At 41.6% G+C, this 16,922-nt stretch overlaps 1 protein-coding gene across 2 annotated transcripts in view; it reads right to left on the bottom strand.

Annotated features, from left to right (window-relative positions):
• Positions 1-4,819: 4,819 nt before the first annotated feature.
• The window catches only part of si:dkey-196h17.9 (exocyst complex component 3-like protein 2), a 31,895-nt gene continuing 19,792 nt past the window's right edge, over positions 4,820-16,922 (bottom strand). For both annotated transcript variants that reach the window (XM_028821766.2, XM_028821769.2), the window contains exons 8-12: positions 7,522-7,648; positions 7,123-7,233; positions 6,870-7,025; positions 6,570-6,691; positions 4,820-6,487 (exon numbers count right to left, since the gene is read on the bottom strand). In XM_028821766.2, the coding sequence (XP_028677599.2) occupies positions 6,262-6,487; positions 6,570-6,691; positions 6,870-7,025; positions 7,123-7,233; positions 7,522-7,648 (742 nt within the window). In that variant the 3' untranslated portion in view covers positions 4,820-6,261. The remainder of the gene's footprint in view (positions 6,488-6,569; positions 6,692-6,869; positions 7,026-7,122; positions 7,234-7,521; positions 7,649-16,922) is intronic.

The raw sequence follows: 16,922 nt of genomic DNA, 5'->3' as shown, positions 1-16,922 counted from the left end.
CACTTGTTTGTCTAAAAATAAATAAAATAATAATAATAATAATAATAAAACAATAGAACTCTTGCATGTATATTGTGTATGCACCAAAACATACAAAACTTAAATTGAACAAATAACAAAACAGAATCACTTTGCATGTAAATAACTTATTTAACAGACTCTACAAACTTTATATAGGAAAAGGAAGTACAACAAATAAATATTAGAAATACGTTGAGACAAGTCAAAGTGTGTCTGATTTTAAGAAGACTCAACGTGTTTCTAATATTATTTATTTGTTTGTAGAACATTAGTTTGTAGAACATACAAAGTTTGTAGATCATCATATGATATACTGTATGTCCTGGGTATGACATTAAACTGCATCGGGTTCTGCAAGTGGTCCTCCAGCTTTTAGGGAAAACTTGGGGGATGGTGGCAGCATTGGCACTCCAGTCACCGTAAAAAAGCTTCATGCAGCTCTGAGACGACAGACGGACTCCTTTCTGCACTCCGCAGGAGTAGCTCTGTTGAAGCCACCCATAGGAAGGATGCTCGCATTATGAAGGGAATTGGGGAAAGCCCTCAGGAGCCCATCCCCGGAAGACTCAAACACAAATATTGACATAGTTTCCTTGCAGTCTTTGTTGATTTTCATGAAGTGTTTGATTTATTTGATCGACCTGCCATGTGGGATATCCTGAGGCTTTGCAGGATACCCCCAAGGTTGCTGGATACATTGCTACTGTGAGTGCTGTGCAGAGTGGAGGCAGAACCTCTGCGTTTTTTTCCCAGTTGATTCTGGGATTCGTCAGGGGTGAGTTCTTGCTCCTACTCTTTTCAATGATTGCACGGACTGGATGTTGGGCAGGGTCCAGTGGCTGTGGGGCATTTGTTGATGAAGTGAGATTCACTGATCTTGATTTTGCCGAGGATGCTGTAATCTTCGCGGAGTGAATGGTGGCTCTGAGAGCAGCTCTCTCCAGAGTCTGAGTGAGGAGTCTGAGTGTCTGGGCTTACAAGTGTCCTGGATAAAAACTAAGATCCAGGCCTTTAATGACCTTATAGGCATAGCCATCAGCAGTGTGTCTGTTTGCTGAGAGAGTGTTGACCTCGTTGAAAGGTTTACTTACCTCGGTAGTGACATTCATGTCTCGGGTGACTCTTCCTATGAAGTCAGTAGACAGATTGGGAGAACATGGGGAGTCATGAGGTCGCTGGAAAGGGGTGCATGGGGCTCCAAATATCTTTTCAAAAGGACAAAGTTCCAAGTCTTTAGAGTCCTGGTGCTTCCTATTTTGCTATATGGTTCAGAGACATGGACACTATCCAGTGACTTAAGATGAAAACTGGACTCCTTTGGTACTGTGTCTCTTCGAAGAATCCATGGCTACTGCTGGTTTGACTTTGTGTTGAAAGAGCAGTTGCTCATGGAGTCCCGAATGAGGCACATTACCTGCATTGTGAGGAAGCATCAGTTACGGCACTATAGTCATATGGCTTAATTCCTCAAGGGTGATCCAGCTTGCAAAATCCCCATTGTTGACGACCCAAATGGCTAGACCAGGCCAAGGAGACACTAATGTAACACCTGGCTGAGGAAGATAGAGGATCATTTCTGGGGGGTGAGACTGCACTGCATGTCTGCCTTGGGGGTTGCCAACTAGGATCCCAAGCTGTTTCGTCATGTGGTGGGTGCATACTCCCCAACCTGACCTGACCTGACATATGATATATGTTCTGGTAATGTTCATCATTGCAAGGCCACTGAGACGGTCTTGTGACATTGTAGCCCTCAAGTAATTTTTTATGAGCTTCAGTTTTCAGAAGCTTCTGTCTGCTGAAGCTATAGTTATGGGAGTAGTGGCTGCAAATCTGAGGGTCATCCAGATATTTGGATGTATATCATTTAATTAGTTTCTTGCAAGAAAGATAAGCATTCCAGTGTGATCATGTTAGCTTTAAGAAAATCCAGGAAAACTTCCATTTCTTGTGCCAGTGCTTTTCTGTCAAGGTCTGAGGGCCATCTTAACATATGGGCACAACGGGCACTGGCACATTGGAGCATAGGTGCCAAAGGTGTTTCTGATGCCTATATACGATTCTGTTTTGCTGTCAAAACAGGGAACCCAATGCACTACTTTGCCCAGGGGCCTATGATGCTTTTAAGATGGCCCTGGGTCTGACTGGTCTTTGGTAGCATCACCACCAGGGCCTTTTTGGAGGAAGGGACAACTGGCAACGTGATTGTGTAGTGGTAAATGTGTCCCTGCGTAATGTCCTCCTGGTATGTATGTATTGTTTAAAAAATCCCTGGTGGTGTAGTAGCCGCAGTGTCCCTGCTGCAGTGCCAGTGCTCCTGCCTCTAAGAACCTCTCTCTTCATGCTCACTCTCTCACATTAGTACTTCCAGACCCAAGGAGCAAGCCAAGTGGGCAGCAGCTATGACAGGAGGAAGCTGCCTGTACTCAATCACTCCCTGAATCTCTCACTGCACCTGGGTCGGCAGTCAGTTACACTGCAGCGCTGTGCTTGAAGAGGAGGAGGGTACTCAGACCCAGCTGAGTCCATGTGGCAAGCTGTGCGTCACGTGGGAAAACTAGGGGGTGAGTTCTGACTTCTGGTCCTGGCAGTGGCTAACTTCTGAAGTTGAAGCGGGTATAACAGGTATAACAAGGAGGCTTCATGTCACACGAGATGCCTGGCAAACTGCCTGCACTAGTGTATGCAACAGCCCACAAGCTGTGTTGTGCATAGTGTAGGCGCTACTGAGGCACATAACAAACATTTCTTTGTGCTCTGGGGGGTATTTTTCGTACGTGGATTACTCGTTTAGCCGGATGTAATTGTTGACGATTTGGCCTGATCCTGGATCTGTCAGTTTTTCGAAACTCTTGCTGGATGTGTTGTCATAGCAACATATCCTAATCCTCAAACCTGCTCAGAGCAGGTTTGTTCGATGTAAACAAGGATTAGCTCACACACTTAATCAGTGTCCGTGCGTGGAATTCATTTAGTCATGACTTCGCCGTTCATGAATGAATGACCAATTGATATCGGTACGCAAATTATAAAAAGAGAATTTCATATAGAGAGGGTTTTGCGTGATCGGAAAGATCCTTTATTGCTCCCGGAGGAAATTCTTTTCGAAAGATACTGCTTTAGCCGAGGGGGAATATTGTACCTCAAAAGTTTATTAGGACCTTATATTCGAAGTCAAACTCGGCGAGGTCCGGCTCTCAGAACCACACAGACAATATGCATTGCTTTGAGGTTTTTTGCAAGCGGCACTTTTTTTATATACTGTAGGTGATGCGGAAAATCTATCTAAAAGTGCAGTTTGCCAGGCAATTCGTAAAGTCTGTTTGGCTCTGAAATATTTCCTTCGGGTTTTCATTGTGTTTCCTGGACACCTGCGTGTGCAGACAAAAGAGGCGTTTCATGCCATTGCAGGTAGGTAATACACAGGTGAAAACACCCACAGTTCCATGAAGAATCTCACAATCAGCCTAACATTTTCATTACCCAGGATTTCCAAATGTGATTGGGGCACTGGATTGTACGCAGATCCGAATAATCAGACACAGTGTCTTCATCAAATATTCGGCCTTCGTCAATATCTCGTTGGTCAGACACAGGTTCTAGGGATATGACATTCCCCGCAACTGACCCAACAAAAAAAGAGGGCTATATAGAACCTACCTATGGCACACATTGAGGACAAATACATGCAATGACCATCCTTTACCTGAAATGAAGTGACCACTGCATCCTGCCACTGGTTTTGAGGAGGAGCTTCCCCCTGGAATGCCCTCAGAAACAGGGCAATGGGCATTTTGCTGGAGAGCCAACTCTTCTGCAGGGGTTAGGTCTGGACCGCGTGGACCTCCACCTGTTTTTTGCTTGTCTGCCTTCTTATTAGCTTCAGAATTAATGTTTTTTATATTATACATGATTCTTTATGTCAACAATTCTTTAAATAGTTATATACAAATATTTACCAGTTTAAAGTATATTCTTGTACCTCACTTTAACCTGTTCTCATGTTCTCCTTGTGCTCACGTTTGATCTGGAATTATGATATATTAAATAACAATTAATCTGACAGATAGGAAATGAAACGCTGCATTCAGTAAGTTCAATGCACACTACTTAGCGTTTAATTTGTCTGCCACTTTTTGCCAGCCGTCTTTTCTGGTTAGGGCTGCTTTTGCAGTGTTACCCATTGTGTATATTAAAACTTGAAATTCTTCATGTCCTTCGAATAAAAGGTCTTGCTCCGCTTGTGTGAAAAAAAATGTGCCTGTTCTTTCGTCATTTTGTTACAGCCTATCAAAGACTTGCTGATCATGTTTTCTAGACTCAATGTATATGGGCTTTTCAATCGGCGCAGGCGCGCGCATTCATCTCGGATGATTAGATCCAGCTAGACTAATCTACTACATGGCTGCGTTTGAAAAACCGACTTATCCCGGATGAGTTTCACTGGCATTAACTCATCCAAGATGAAGCATCTGATCTCGGATGATTTAAGCGACGTACGGAAAATACCCCCCAGGACTGGAGTTGGAGACCCCTGGTTTAGAAGATGGTCAAGAGAATCAGTATTAGTTGGCCCAGGTTGTGCCTCAGAGCCCTTCATTTTATGTTGATTTTTAGCATTATGATCCCACATCTCAAAAGCCCTTCTCTTCAGAGGGGACACAAAATCACAGCCCACAGCCACCAGAAGAAAATGCCACTCTGTGAATTAGAACAGCACTGTGTGATGAACAACAGGATTTTTTGTTGTGGCATATTGGCGAATATTTTGTAATGAAGTAAAAATCAGTGAACCTGGAAATATCCAAACAATTTATTACCCAAAATCAAACATGTAAACAAGCAATCACTGGCATCATTTCAGTGCTTGCACACAGGGCCTGTCCCTCCGTTACTTTAAACATATGTCACCTGTCTAGTGTTTGGAGAGGCTCCAGACCCTCATCACCCATTGTTTAGATATACATTGGCATCAGTTCGTCTGTCAGCATTTATGGGAGCTCCCTCTGGGCACATTGACATCAACACCAGCCCTGCCCTGTTCATTGTTTTGTAAGGTCACTCTTGTAACCCTAAGTTTACCCTTTCAATTTTGTTAGCCAACTACCAGTGCCAGTAGAGAGGCCGTCCCCATGGCCACCTTGTAGTCTTTCCTTTATTATCTGTATTTAAAGTGGCTGCAATTCTTCATGCTTTCCTTTTTGATTAGAAGAGCTGTGCCTAAACGCACCTCAAGGTCACTCAGTCCATATATTTATGTCCATTTTCCTCCTTGAATTAAACACACTATTCCTCTGGAAATTTATATTGTGGACAGTGACTTCTCCAGCCATATTGGTGGCATCTTTCTCAAACCAGTCCACTTATTGCACTTAAAATGTCAATACAGCCAACAGTCAGTCCCTGTATTTAGATAGGCTGTACATTGTCCTATTTATGGAGTTTTTCCAGTTCCCTCTGGTCACTTTTAAAGTCTCCTTCCTTTATACTGTGAGGCAGACTATTCTTCTGTACATGTTAATGTCAATATTCTCCAAAATCTACAAAGAAGGGGGCCGAAATGCCTTGGGCATCGGCTTGTATTTCACCCAGGGAGCCATCTCAGCTAGTCTGTGACCGGTGCACTGCTGCCATGTCTGCAAGAGAATTCTGGACAGTGTACACCAAAGACCACCACAGAAGCAATCACCTTCAAGATCGACTGTTACAAGTCTCTCCAACAACGCTCAAATAAAACACAAGTGCCATAAGCCAAGTAACCAACAAGCTCTCAGCAGCAGGTCAAGCAGTGTTTGTATTCAACACCTTCATGAAACAAGAGGGAGTGCAAGTTACCAGTGCATGGAGTTTCAGCATTCAAACTCTGGGCCATTACTTCAGTGGCAGCCGGCTTTCAGTTGGAACTGCCAAGTTCCCATTGCGCCACTTCCATTTCTTAGAACACAAGCCATTTAACATGGCAAGCGTAGCTCAAAGCAGAAGACTCGTCTCTTTAAGATGTGCCACTGGACAATTGTTAATCCGTTTGTCCATCCAGATGTGTAGTCTTTCATCAGATGTAACCAGGCTTGGCTATTAAAGACAACTAAGAATTATGGAGAATCCACAGGATCGAGCAAAAGTGTAATTTGGTCACCATCATTCAAGATGTGCATCATAACTAAAACAGATATGTCCTCTGGTCAGCAGTGTGCCCTCCTGGTCAGTTTTCTGTGGAATGAAGCAGTAGACACACCCAAGTCACACATGTGGATTAAGATGGGAATGCAGCGTTTGACCAACTGTCTTCTTCTTCCCAAAACAACAGCAAAAGCAGGAGAGCAGCCATGCCAGGCACGCTGGCAGCCGACTGCCCTCCTTGTTCTTCATAAGATGGTGGTTGTGCTCTTTCACAGCTTCCAGGATGGAGTCTCTCTCAGATTTGGACAACTGCTTGAGTGCCAAGATGTCTTTCAATATTTTCTCACTGGCAGAGACACAAAGATAAAGTTAGAAAGGCAGCAAATCTTAATGGAAGTACCAAAGTGGACAGGATGTGTGGCACAAACCTTAACTGGGGAAAGTTTTGCATCATTGTAGTTGCCACCAACATGATGTTGGACACTTCTTTGAGCTGCAGCAGCTCTGCAACATGGAAAAGCATTTGGCCGTTATTTCTTAAGCCTGCGTCCTGGAGAGAAGATGCAAATTACATTTGGTAATCAGAAGTACAAGATGAGGATTTACTGCACAACAAAGCAATTTTGAGCCAAGTCTGTGACCACTGCTCTTTCACTTCATTGATTAGAATATGGCTGCTCTGGCACAGCAGGTGGGTACATGTCAAATGCTCCAGGCAGGATTCTTACCAGACTAGAGAAGCACTGTAGCAAACATTCAGCATCATGTCTCATCCTCTGCTCGTTATTGTTCCATATCAGCAGACAATTGTAACTATTGATAGTGGCCAGCAAATCCATCAAATACTCTGAACACATTCTCTCATAAGCACTGGCCACCACGACCTGACAAGAAATGAACCCAAAGTCATGTTGTTAGTGGGGTTTTACCATAACAAAGCAGACACAATGAATCATGGCTTTACAGAGGACACATCTGTACCTTATAGGCATCATGGTTCTGCATCTGAAGACGCCCCAGGCGACCTACAATCTCCTCTGCCATTTCATTCAGTTGACGCCCTTTCCCTTTGAAATACTTCTTAAAGCGGGTCTACAAAACAAGAAGTAAGGGTTCAATGACATCAGTGCCAACTGTTATATCCACAACAGGGTGATGAGTAAGCAGTAGAGAGGCAGGCTCATGTTGGTCAGTGCTAACAGTGCAGAAAGTGTAAGGCTGCCTGAAGCTTTGGCGTTGAGAGCATCTCCATTGCCAATGCTGTGCCTTCATTGCTAGCAAAGTCACACACTACACATTGGCAATGAATCCAATATTTCAAAAGTGTTTGCAAATTAAAACACAATTAGAGTGGTTTCAGAAATTAATTCATTTTCAAACCTGTGACTTGAAGACCTCTTCACTGAGCATGATGTTCACTGCCTGCTCCTCAGTCATCTTGAGGGAAGACTCGACCCTTCTGAAGATGCTGTCCTCCGGATCATCAATCAGGGTTCCTAAATACAGCCTGTAGATGGAAAGAAAATTAGAATAAACTCAGAACCTGCTCCAACTTCTTTTGGCAGGCCTGTCACCAATAGAAAATAATTGCTTTGCTATCTTAGCAGGGTTTGAACAGGAAATCGTAAAGTGCCCAGCTGGTTTTGTGCTTTTGCTGCCTCCTGACGTGTTATAATCAAGGTTGATGTGGCCAAGGAACATGATCGTCAGCCTCAGCCCATATCAGAATTAAACAGTGAAACAGATGGACTAATAATTAATTAATTACATTTACATAGTACTCAGAAGGTCTTTACATAGACAGAGGGGAACCACTTCAACCACCATCAATGTGTAGCACCCACCTGGATAATGTGATGGCAGCCATTCTTGTGCCAGTACACTCACCGCACATTAGTTATGAAATGGTGAAGGGCTGAGAGATAGTTAGCCAGTAAGGGGTATAGGGTGATTAGGGGGATAGAATGAAAAGCTGTGGTGGCCAGTTTAGCCAAGACATCAAGAAATGCCCTACTCTTTTCGAAAGATGCCCAGGTAACTTTTCTGACCACAGAGGGTCAGGACCTCAATTTTATGTCTCATCCGAAGGACAGTAACATTTTTACAGCACAGTGTCCCTATCATTGCACTGGGGCATGGAGTCCACACACAGACCACAGAGTAACCACTCCTTGATGGTCTATCATCCAAGTATTGGCTAGGCCCAAACACGCTTAGCTTCAAATGGATTACCTGCCCTGAAGTGCAGTCTGTGACAAAGTAGTAGCGCATATGAAAGGGCCTGGTTTTATTCAAGTACCATAAATTACTTCACATCATCAGTAAGACCAGCTGAAGCACATACCTCATTCACATGCTATGGGAATTTTTGGACTTACCACTTGTGATGTCCGTTTATAACACTGTCTTGCATTTATATAAATTTCTAGTCTACATTATGGGACAAACATGAAGTTCCTGTTGATGTATTGCTCAATCAAAGCAAAAAGCAACTAAAGAATTTCTTTTTTATAAAAATGAAGAACAAACTAAGCTCATTACTATAAGTGTCCGTTGCTTTGCTTCCAATACAATGTAACCACAAAAATTACATTTTTGGCTTACCTGGTTATTTTTATTTGGTAAAACTTAATGAAGTAAGAGGTCAGTGTTATGTCACATGTTGGCTAATTCGGATAACAAAGTTTTTTCAGAATTGTTCCTCTGGGAGCTACCACTTGGGAGGACATTCTTGTGAAATTTCTCACTGATGAGGTCATATTTCTTTTAGCATTTGAACGAGGAAACAGATTTTTGCTTGTCTTCTCTACATGATGTACATTCAGTGGGTAAGTGATTAACACAACTGTATGCAGATCAGCATCTATGGTAGGTACAACAGTTATTCTGCGTTCATTCAGGTATCAGGAATGGTGGAAATGACTTGAATGCCTTTGTGCGATTTGAACTCATAGGATCAACTGTGATGTGCCATACATACATGTTCCAAGATGAAAATAATAAACAATGGCGCTCATTAGGGAATCATCTCCAAGTATCTGGTCCACCTCACTGAATAAGAGGGCTGAGAATTAAACCAACAATTGCTAGTGACCTGCTAGTTCCATTGTGGCTTTAGGTTAAAAAGACGTGTTAAGAGAAGAGCAGCTGCAAATAGTAAAAGGCTTTGGAGGGTGATACCACAACTTCCACAGTACTGGAAATTCAAATACACTGAAATAACTCAATAATGAATAACTCATTGGATCTACTTAATACAATCACAGGTATTTCCATTAAATTGAAATAAGTAGTTCTAATATGATGCAGATTTAACATTCTTATGTCTTGCTATTACAACAAGAGTTTATTAAAAACAATTAGTTGTTGGAGCTACTTAATAAAATTATGTTACCTATATCCCTATAACTGAATTTTGTTGTCCAAATCAAAACCAAATGTGTAGTTCTAATTCACAAATGTCCAGACAGCCAAATAACCAATTACACCATATGGTAAATTTTAATATATTACATGCCTCCCATTTTTAACAAGGAGAATACACACATGCTCGTGTGACATATGGTGTATAATAGGTTTGACAGACTATTGAAGACACACACGCCTAAATCCACTTCTTAACTGTACAAATATTTGATAGTTAAAAGGTTACTTTTACTGGTATGTACAAAGTCACACTACAAATAATATGGAGATCCCTAAAACTCTTTGCATATCTTTATGGAAATTGACTACACTTATGCAAATTAGACATTTCTGCCAAGAAATAACTGAAAAACTGTACAAACATTCTGAAAAATCACACTTTGCCCAACCCTGATTAACCAATATAAAGAAAAAACAATCACGTGATTAGGGGAAACTGTCCCCTTGGCAACACTGCTTCATGACATTGTAATGTGAATGATGATTGTACGAGTGTTTTGTCATGGAATCGAACCACAATCCATCCCATTTTATACATCTGCACTGTGGTAACTGTGTGGGGCCAGTCATGGACCTGTAACATCTGCATTACAAAGACCATCAGAGGCAGCTCTACACTTTCTGGTGACATCAGCTGAGCTCGGCCTCACTTAGTTCCCACCTTTTGCACAGCACCACTATTATATCTATCCCTAGTGCAAATCCTGCCAACTTCACCAAATGTTTTGTCATGGAATCACACTACAATCTATCCCTGACTGCACTCTGGCCTTCTACAAACCCACAACATCTGGATTATAAAGGTCCAGAGTGGCAGCTCCTTGTTACACTGAGCGAGAGGAGAATTCCCATTGCTCACAGCGTAGAAAAGGAAACCAAGTCTGTGTATTTAGGTAAAGGACACGTTTATTAACTGGTAAGTTTGCACATTTGTATATTCATACATTTGTTGGTCTTTATTTGCACGTCCTTGTACTGAACTGCCACATTAAATTCTTCTGTTTCATAGATAGATTTGGCGAATAAAATGATTCTGATTCTTTGCAATGCAGATGTCACAGGTTCATGGTTAGACACTGGTTTAAAACAGTGCAAAATGTCCAGACTGGGATGGTGTGTGGTGTGACTCCTTTACAAAACAATGCCTACGAGATTCATCTGTTTTGTTTAAACATAAACCAATATAAGTGTGCAATAAGGTTTTCGTGCAATAATGTTTTATGTTGAATGTTTGTATTCTACCTCATTTCTTATCCTTCCCTATCCTCTTGTAATTATATTTTTTTTATTTCGTTGTATTTGTTACAATGACAATAAAGATATTCTGATTTTGTAATTCTGACATCCAACAAAATTTATGTCAATTGTATTAGAAAAAAAGTATATAGAACCTAAAAACACAATCATTTTCAAGTTGAAATCACGGTGTAGTGGTAAACTTTGCCAAAAATACTTTTTTAAGTGAAAAAAAAGTTAATTGTGAGTAAAGTCAACGTAAGGAAATTGGGTAATGGCAATATGCCCTAGAAAGTATTGCTGTGATTGGTGTTGGTATTTAAAGCTATGAAATCCATTTTAAACTGTTTCCACATAAATTATACTTGTAAATAAGATATCTACCCAGTACTAATAGAAAAAGATATGTAAAGCATTCAAAATTGATAATTTTGAGTAAAGTCCTTTTAAATTAGCTGTTCAATAGCAACATACCCCAAGAATCAGTTTTTGAGTGGGCTTCTCTGTTCAAGTCTTTAGTGACCAACTCACCCCTACTCACTAATCGCTGCTATCCCAGCATTGGTCTCTTGCTGGTAAGTGTCATTCAGCACCAAAACAAAATTTAACTGATTAAACCCACCATAGGGAGCAACTTTGCATATCTGTGCCAAGTTCCAAAAATGCATCCTAGCAAAGTGCAAGTGTAGACACAGGGGCACTTCCATAGAGGCTGTGTTTTCCTGTATAAATGGGGAATCTGTGGAAAATTTGATGGAAATGGGTTCATCGGCGTGGATTGCATTCTGGACAAACACACTTTATATACTGTACTAGAATACAACTATCTTGTTGGCATCCAGAGGGGCCCACTCCTGCAGCAGCACTTGTACTGTCTCCTGCTATCTAAAGTTACTAACATTCTCAATCACAGAGATGGTGCAGAAGGTTTCTATTTCTTTATGTTTTCTTATCTATTCTGTATTTAAATTATAAATGTCACTTCTACTCTTTTCCTAGTGTATTCTTGCTATTTTAACATTTATTCTGAAAAACATGCATTTACACCCAAACATCTAATAAGGGGACACAGTGACCAGTGCCTTTGCCTCACTCATTCAGCATTCTGCACTAGAATGCCACAACTGCTATTGGAGTTCATATGGTCTCCCCAGGTCTTCATGGGCTTGCCCCTCCACATCTCCAAATAGGGTACATCAAGCAAAATAAGGAAAAAAAAAAACTGAAATCTTAATTTTTGGTAAAAATTAAAATAGTGAAGGTCTTAGAAAAAATTTGATCCCTTAGCATTAAAAGTCAAGGTGGAAGTAAAGAATTTAGTGTAATCATGGACTCTGACCTAAACTTTAAATCACATATTGACCTGATTAAGTCTACATCAACACTTTTCGTTAAAATTCACGTTAGACTTAAACTTTTTGCAATTGTTCACTTTCTTTTTATTGTATGTATAATTCATGGACGCAATTGAATCGAACTGTGTGGATTTGGATGTACTTTTATGGACTTTGCCTTGATTGGGTTTGCAGCCTCAGGGACAACCAAATCTTTCTGCGGCACACTGGATGAGTCCTATGGACATTTCTTTGCACCGTGGCGATCTATAAGCCAAGGATGGTCTGTCTTCTTGATTATAATTTATACACTGGATTGCTCTAGATTCCTTCTATACATGCTTAATGACTAGGAAATGATCTGAGGTTTACACCCAGCTAGATGCGGCTCTGGGCAATCCCGCCTGTAATACCCAGCACTATATGTATGTGGCTGTATGTTGGAACCTCCAAATTTTGGTATCTTCATGTGCATTTTGTAATATCTCCTACTATGCTTTTTCCTGCTGCTTGCCGCTCATCTGCGCCACCCCATCCTCCCATCTCACCTGTGATATTCGCCCAGACACCACCAGTCGAAGACCACATCTTTATACAAGATACTTGTTTATTTTCTTCCAGTTAACCCAACAACTCAGTCCCGCACAACTCACAGTGCCTCTAGCCCCAGTCACCCTTCTCCTGGGCCTTCTCTCTCCTCATCACTGGGCCACCTGTCCTCTCTCTCCAGAAGCTTCGTCCTGCTCCTACTCCCGACTCCAGCTCAGTGATTGGAGGGAGGCGGCCCCTCTTATCCTCACCCGGATGAGCTCCAGGTGCTCTACCTGGCGTCACGTCCTGGTGTGGCGGAAGCGTCAGGAGAGCACCCGGAAGCACTCTGGGTGACCCTGGAAGGATCGTCCTCCATGGGTATGGCGGAAGTAAAAGTCCTGGGCTCCGTGAGGCTCGGGGCACCCCCTGGCGGTGGATACAGGCCTCCACGGACTTGAGCCTCCCTGCTCCCCTTCCGTGTCCCTCTTCTGCTCCAGTGAAGTTGCCCCCTCGTGGCCCGGAGGACAAATATGCCACCTCTCGGTCCCTCCAGGCATCCCAGCCGGGTCTGACACCCAGTCATGTACGACAGCCTTCTCCGCTAAGCTGTGCTGCTTCTCTGCTACTATCAGATAAGTACTGCTCTCTACTATGCTAAAATACTCTCGCGACAAACTCCTCCATATTAAACAGTTTGTCCAGAGCAAATGGTCAGACTGGAATGTTGTAAAAGGCAATGGTATTGTGCAGCACCCGAAATATTTACATCGCGGGTCAGGTTGCCACCACAGCCAAGCTATGAATGAAAAGTTCACCGGCAGCATTTGCTCAGGATTATGCCATCCTACTCGTGGCTTTGGAAATAGGAGTGTCAGTGTGCCAAATCTACAATATGTTAAAATAAACTCTGGTCATGAATCTGTGCACAGCAAACCCACATCGGCTAATATTGCATTGTTTAACTCAAGATCTCTTAATGGCAAAGCACTGGTGCTATCAGAATTCATTACAGACTCAAACCTTGACTTGCTATGTTTAACAGAAACTTGGCAAAAACCAGATGACTTTACATCTGTTATGGAGGTGACTCCACCCGGATGCATTCACTTCACGGAGCCTCGCAGCTGAAGACAAGGCGGAGGAGTCGCAGTAATTGCTAGATCGAAGTTAAACATCAAAAGAATCCCTATTGACAGTCCATGGTCTTTCGAGTGTCTGGATCTTAAGTTAATAACAAAATCTGGTCCTGTCTCACTTATTGTTGTCTATCGTCCCCCAAAATACAATGCATCTTTTTTTATCTGATCTGACTAAATTATTAACACGCTTAAGTTCACTGTCCCAGAGAGTCATTCTTCTTGGCGATTTCAACATCCATGTTGACATTACTTATGTAAACTGAGAAATGAATTCCTATCCTTACTGGACAGTTTTGACTTGGTGCAACATGTTGATTTTCCCACCCACTCTGGTGGTCATATACTGGACCTGATCTGCACATCTGGATTATCTGTCGGCAACACTTATAGCAGTAATTTGGGACTCTCTGACCATAAAGTAGTGCTTTTCACTGTCTCATTACCTCTCCCTCCTCTTACCTGTAAACATCAAATTTCTTTCTGAAACCTTAAAAATATCTGTCCCTCTGTTTTTGCTGGATCCATTTCTGATCTTTTTCTGTCTTCACCTATTCCATCAATACTAGTCAGTCTTGTTGACCACTATAACTCTGCCCTTGATAAAACAGCTCCTTTAAAACATAAGTAGGTTTCCTTTAAGCATTCAGCTCCATGGTATAATTCAGAGCTATGATCTATTAAAAAAACTGGCCGACGCCTTGAGAGAATGTCACACAAGACTGGCCTCACTGTTCACATCCAGGCTTTCTCTGACCATCAAAGGGCTTACAGGGATGCACGAACTGCAGCCAAGAACACACATTATGGCAGAATAATAGAAAGTGGCCATGATAACCCAAGGGTTTTGTTCTTTGTAGTTAATAAACTACTTCAACCTACATCTGGCCCAATTACCTTCTGTACCGAACAGTCTGAAAAATTCCTCCACTTTTTCCACAACAAAATTAAAGATTTAAATAATTCAACTGACATAAATCCATCATCCATTTATCTTTTCCCGTCTTCCCACTCCATCCAGCTCTTTTTCTAAATTTTCACCAGTCACATTGGTATTTGTTAATGACCTGCTTTGTAAGATGAGGCCCACTACCTGTGTACTGGACCCCATCCCTGCTACACCTTCATGCCATAATACCAACGGTTACAATAATAATAAATACATCCCTTGACACTGGCTTTGTGCCAGCCACTTTTAAAATTGCTTCTGTATCACCTCTTTTAAAGTCTGGTTTTGATGCTGACAATCTTCTAACAATTTTCAGCCTATTTTCAGTCTGGTTTCAGGGCGCAGCACAGCTGTGAAACTGCTCTTCTTTGGGTAACCAATGATTTGCTTATGGCAGCAGACTCTGGATAAACCAGCATATTAATTCTGTTAGACCTTAGTGCAGCATTTGACACTGTCACACAAGACATTCTACTGTTCAGAATGGAGAACATGCTGGGCATCTCTGGTACTGCCTTGCAGTGGTTCAAGTCCTATCTGACTGATAGGCAAGAGTTTGTTAGTCTTGGCAACAGCAGAACCAGCTCAGCGCCAGTCACACAAGGAGTTCCTCAGGGCTCTGTCCTCTGCCCTCTTATCTTCTGTATTTATATGCTTCCCCTTGGCCATATTATTCATAGCTATGGACTGGGTTATATTTTTTAAGCAGATGACACTCAACTCTATTTCAATGTCAAAAGTGCAACTTTATCAGAGTTTTCTCAGCTCACACCTTGCCTCAGTGAAATTAAAACCTGTATGGAGCACAACTCTTTAAAATTAAATTGCAACAAAACTGAACTCCTGCAAATTGGCACTAAAGCGCTACTTAAGAAAATGAGCTCCTTTTCAGTCACTCTTGATGGAGATCTCATCAGACCTTCTTCTGATGCAAGGAACCTTGGTGTCATTTTTCATTCCTCCCTTTCTTACTCCGCCCACATAAACCACATTAAGAAACTTTCTTACTTTCACCTCCGTAACATATCCCGTGTTCACTCATTCCTCTCCTTTTCTAATGCTGAGAAACTTGTCCATGCTTTTATCACATCCCGCATCGATTATTGTAACTAGCTGCTGGCATGGGCCCCTTCTAATTTTATATCACAGCTCCAGTTGATTGAAAACTCTGGTGCAAGAGTCTTTACATGAACCAGCAACAGTGAGCACATAACACTCATCCTGCTCTGCCTTCACTGGCTCCCTGTGTCTTACAGGATGGAATATAAAATTCTATTAATAACCTACAAAGCTTTAAATGGCCTTGCTCCGGACTACATCAGTGACCTTCTCCATCACTTTGCTCCTGTTCACCTACTAAGGTCCTCTGATTCTGGTACTCTTGTTGTGCCTCACACTAACCTGCACTCTATGGGTGACAGGGCCTTCAGCTCCATAACACCCAAATTAGATCAGCTGACTCCATTCATTCTTTTAAAAAACAACTTAAAACTCATCTATTTAGGAAGGCTTTTAACTTAACTTAACATTCTGTCCTTTCTTTCAGTTTACCTCTCTGTCCAGGTGCTCAGGATAATTTTTGTGTTTGTTATTTCACAAATTAGGTTATTTATTAGGTTTTCCTTTTAGTATTGAATTTAGTATTTTACTCTGGTTTATTGTCCTTTATTCTACTTAATGCTTTGTTATCTGTTTCATTGTTCTATTCAGGAAAACATTTGTATCCAATGTTACATATACCATGCTGTTTTTTCTAAGACTCTGTGAAATGCCTTGAGCATGGGAAAGGCACTATATAAATAAAATGCATTATTATTATTATTTTTCCATTTAAGAAACACTACAAAATATAGACCTCTTATACAGTAACATTGCAAGATGCTGAAAAATAAATTCACCCCTTTTGTTTTTGGTCTGTTAGATTACCATAATGCACTCCGAAACAGGACTACCTAAGACAGACATTAATCGGTTACGGTCAGTTTACAATGCAGCAGCAAGAATCTTAACTAGAAAACGAAAATGCGAGCACATTTCACCAGTGTTAGCATTGTTACATTGGCTACCTGTGTAATTTAGAATTGACTTTAAAATACTACTAATGGTATATAATGCTTTAAATAATCTTGCCCCTTCCTACATTCTGCAATGCCTGTCCCCCTACACTCC

Source organism: Erpetoichthys calabaricus, chromosome 16 (assembly GCF_900747795.2).
Source record: "Erpetoichthys calabaricus chromosome 16, fErpCal1.3, whole genome shotgun sequence".
Classification (NCBI taxonomy): Eukaryota; Metazoa; Chordata; class Cladistia; order Polypteriformes; family Polypteridae; genus Erpetoichthys; species Erpetoichthys calabaricus.
The sequence above is the reverse complement of the archived record's forward strand: the minus strand, read 5'-3'. Positions and strand labels throughout refer to the sequence as shown.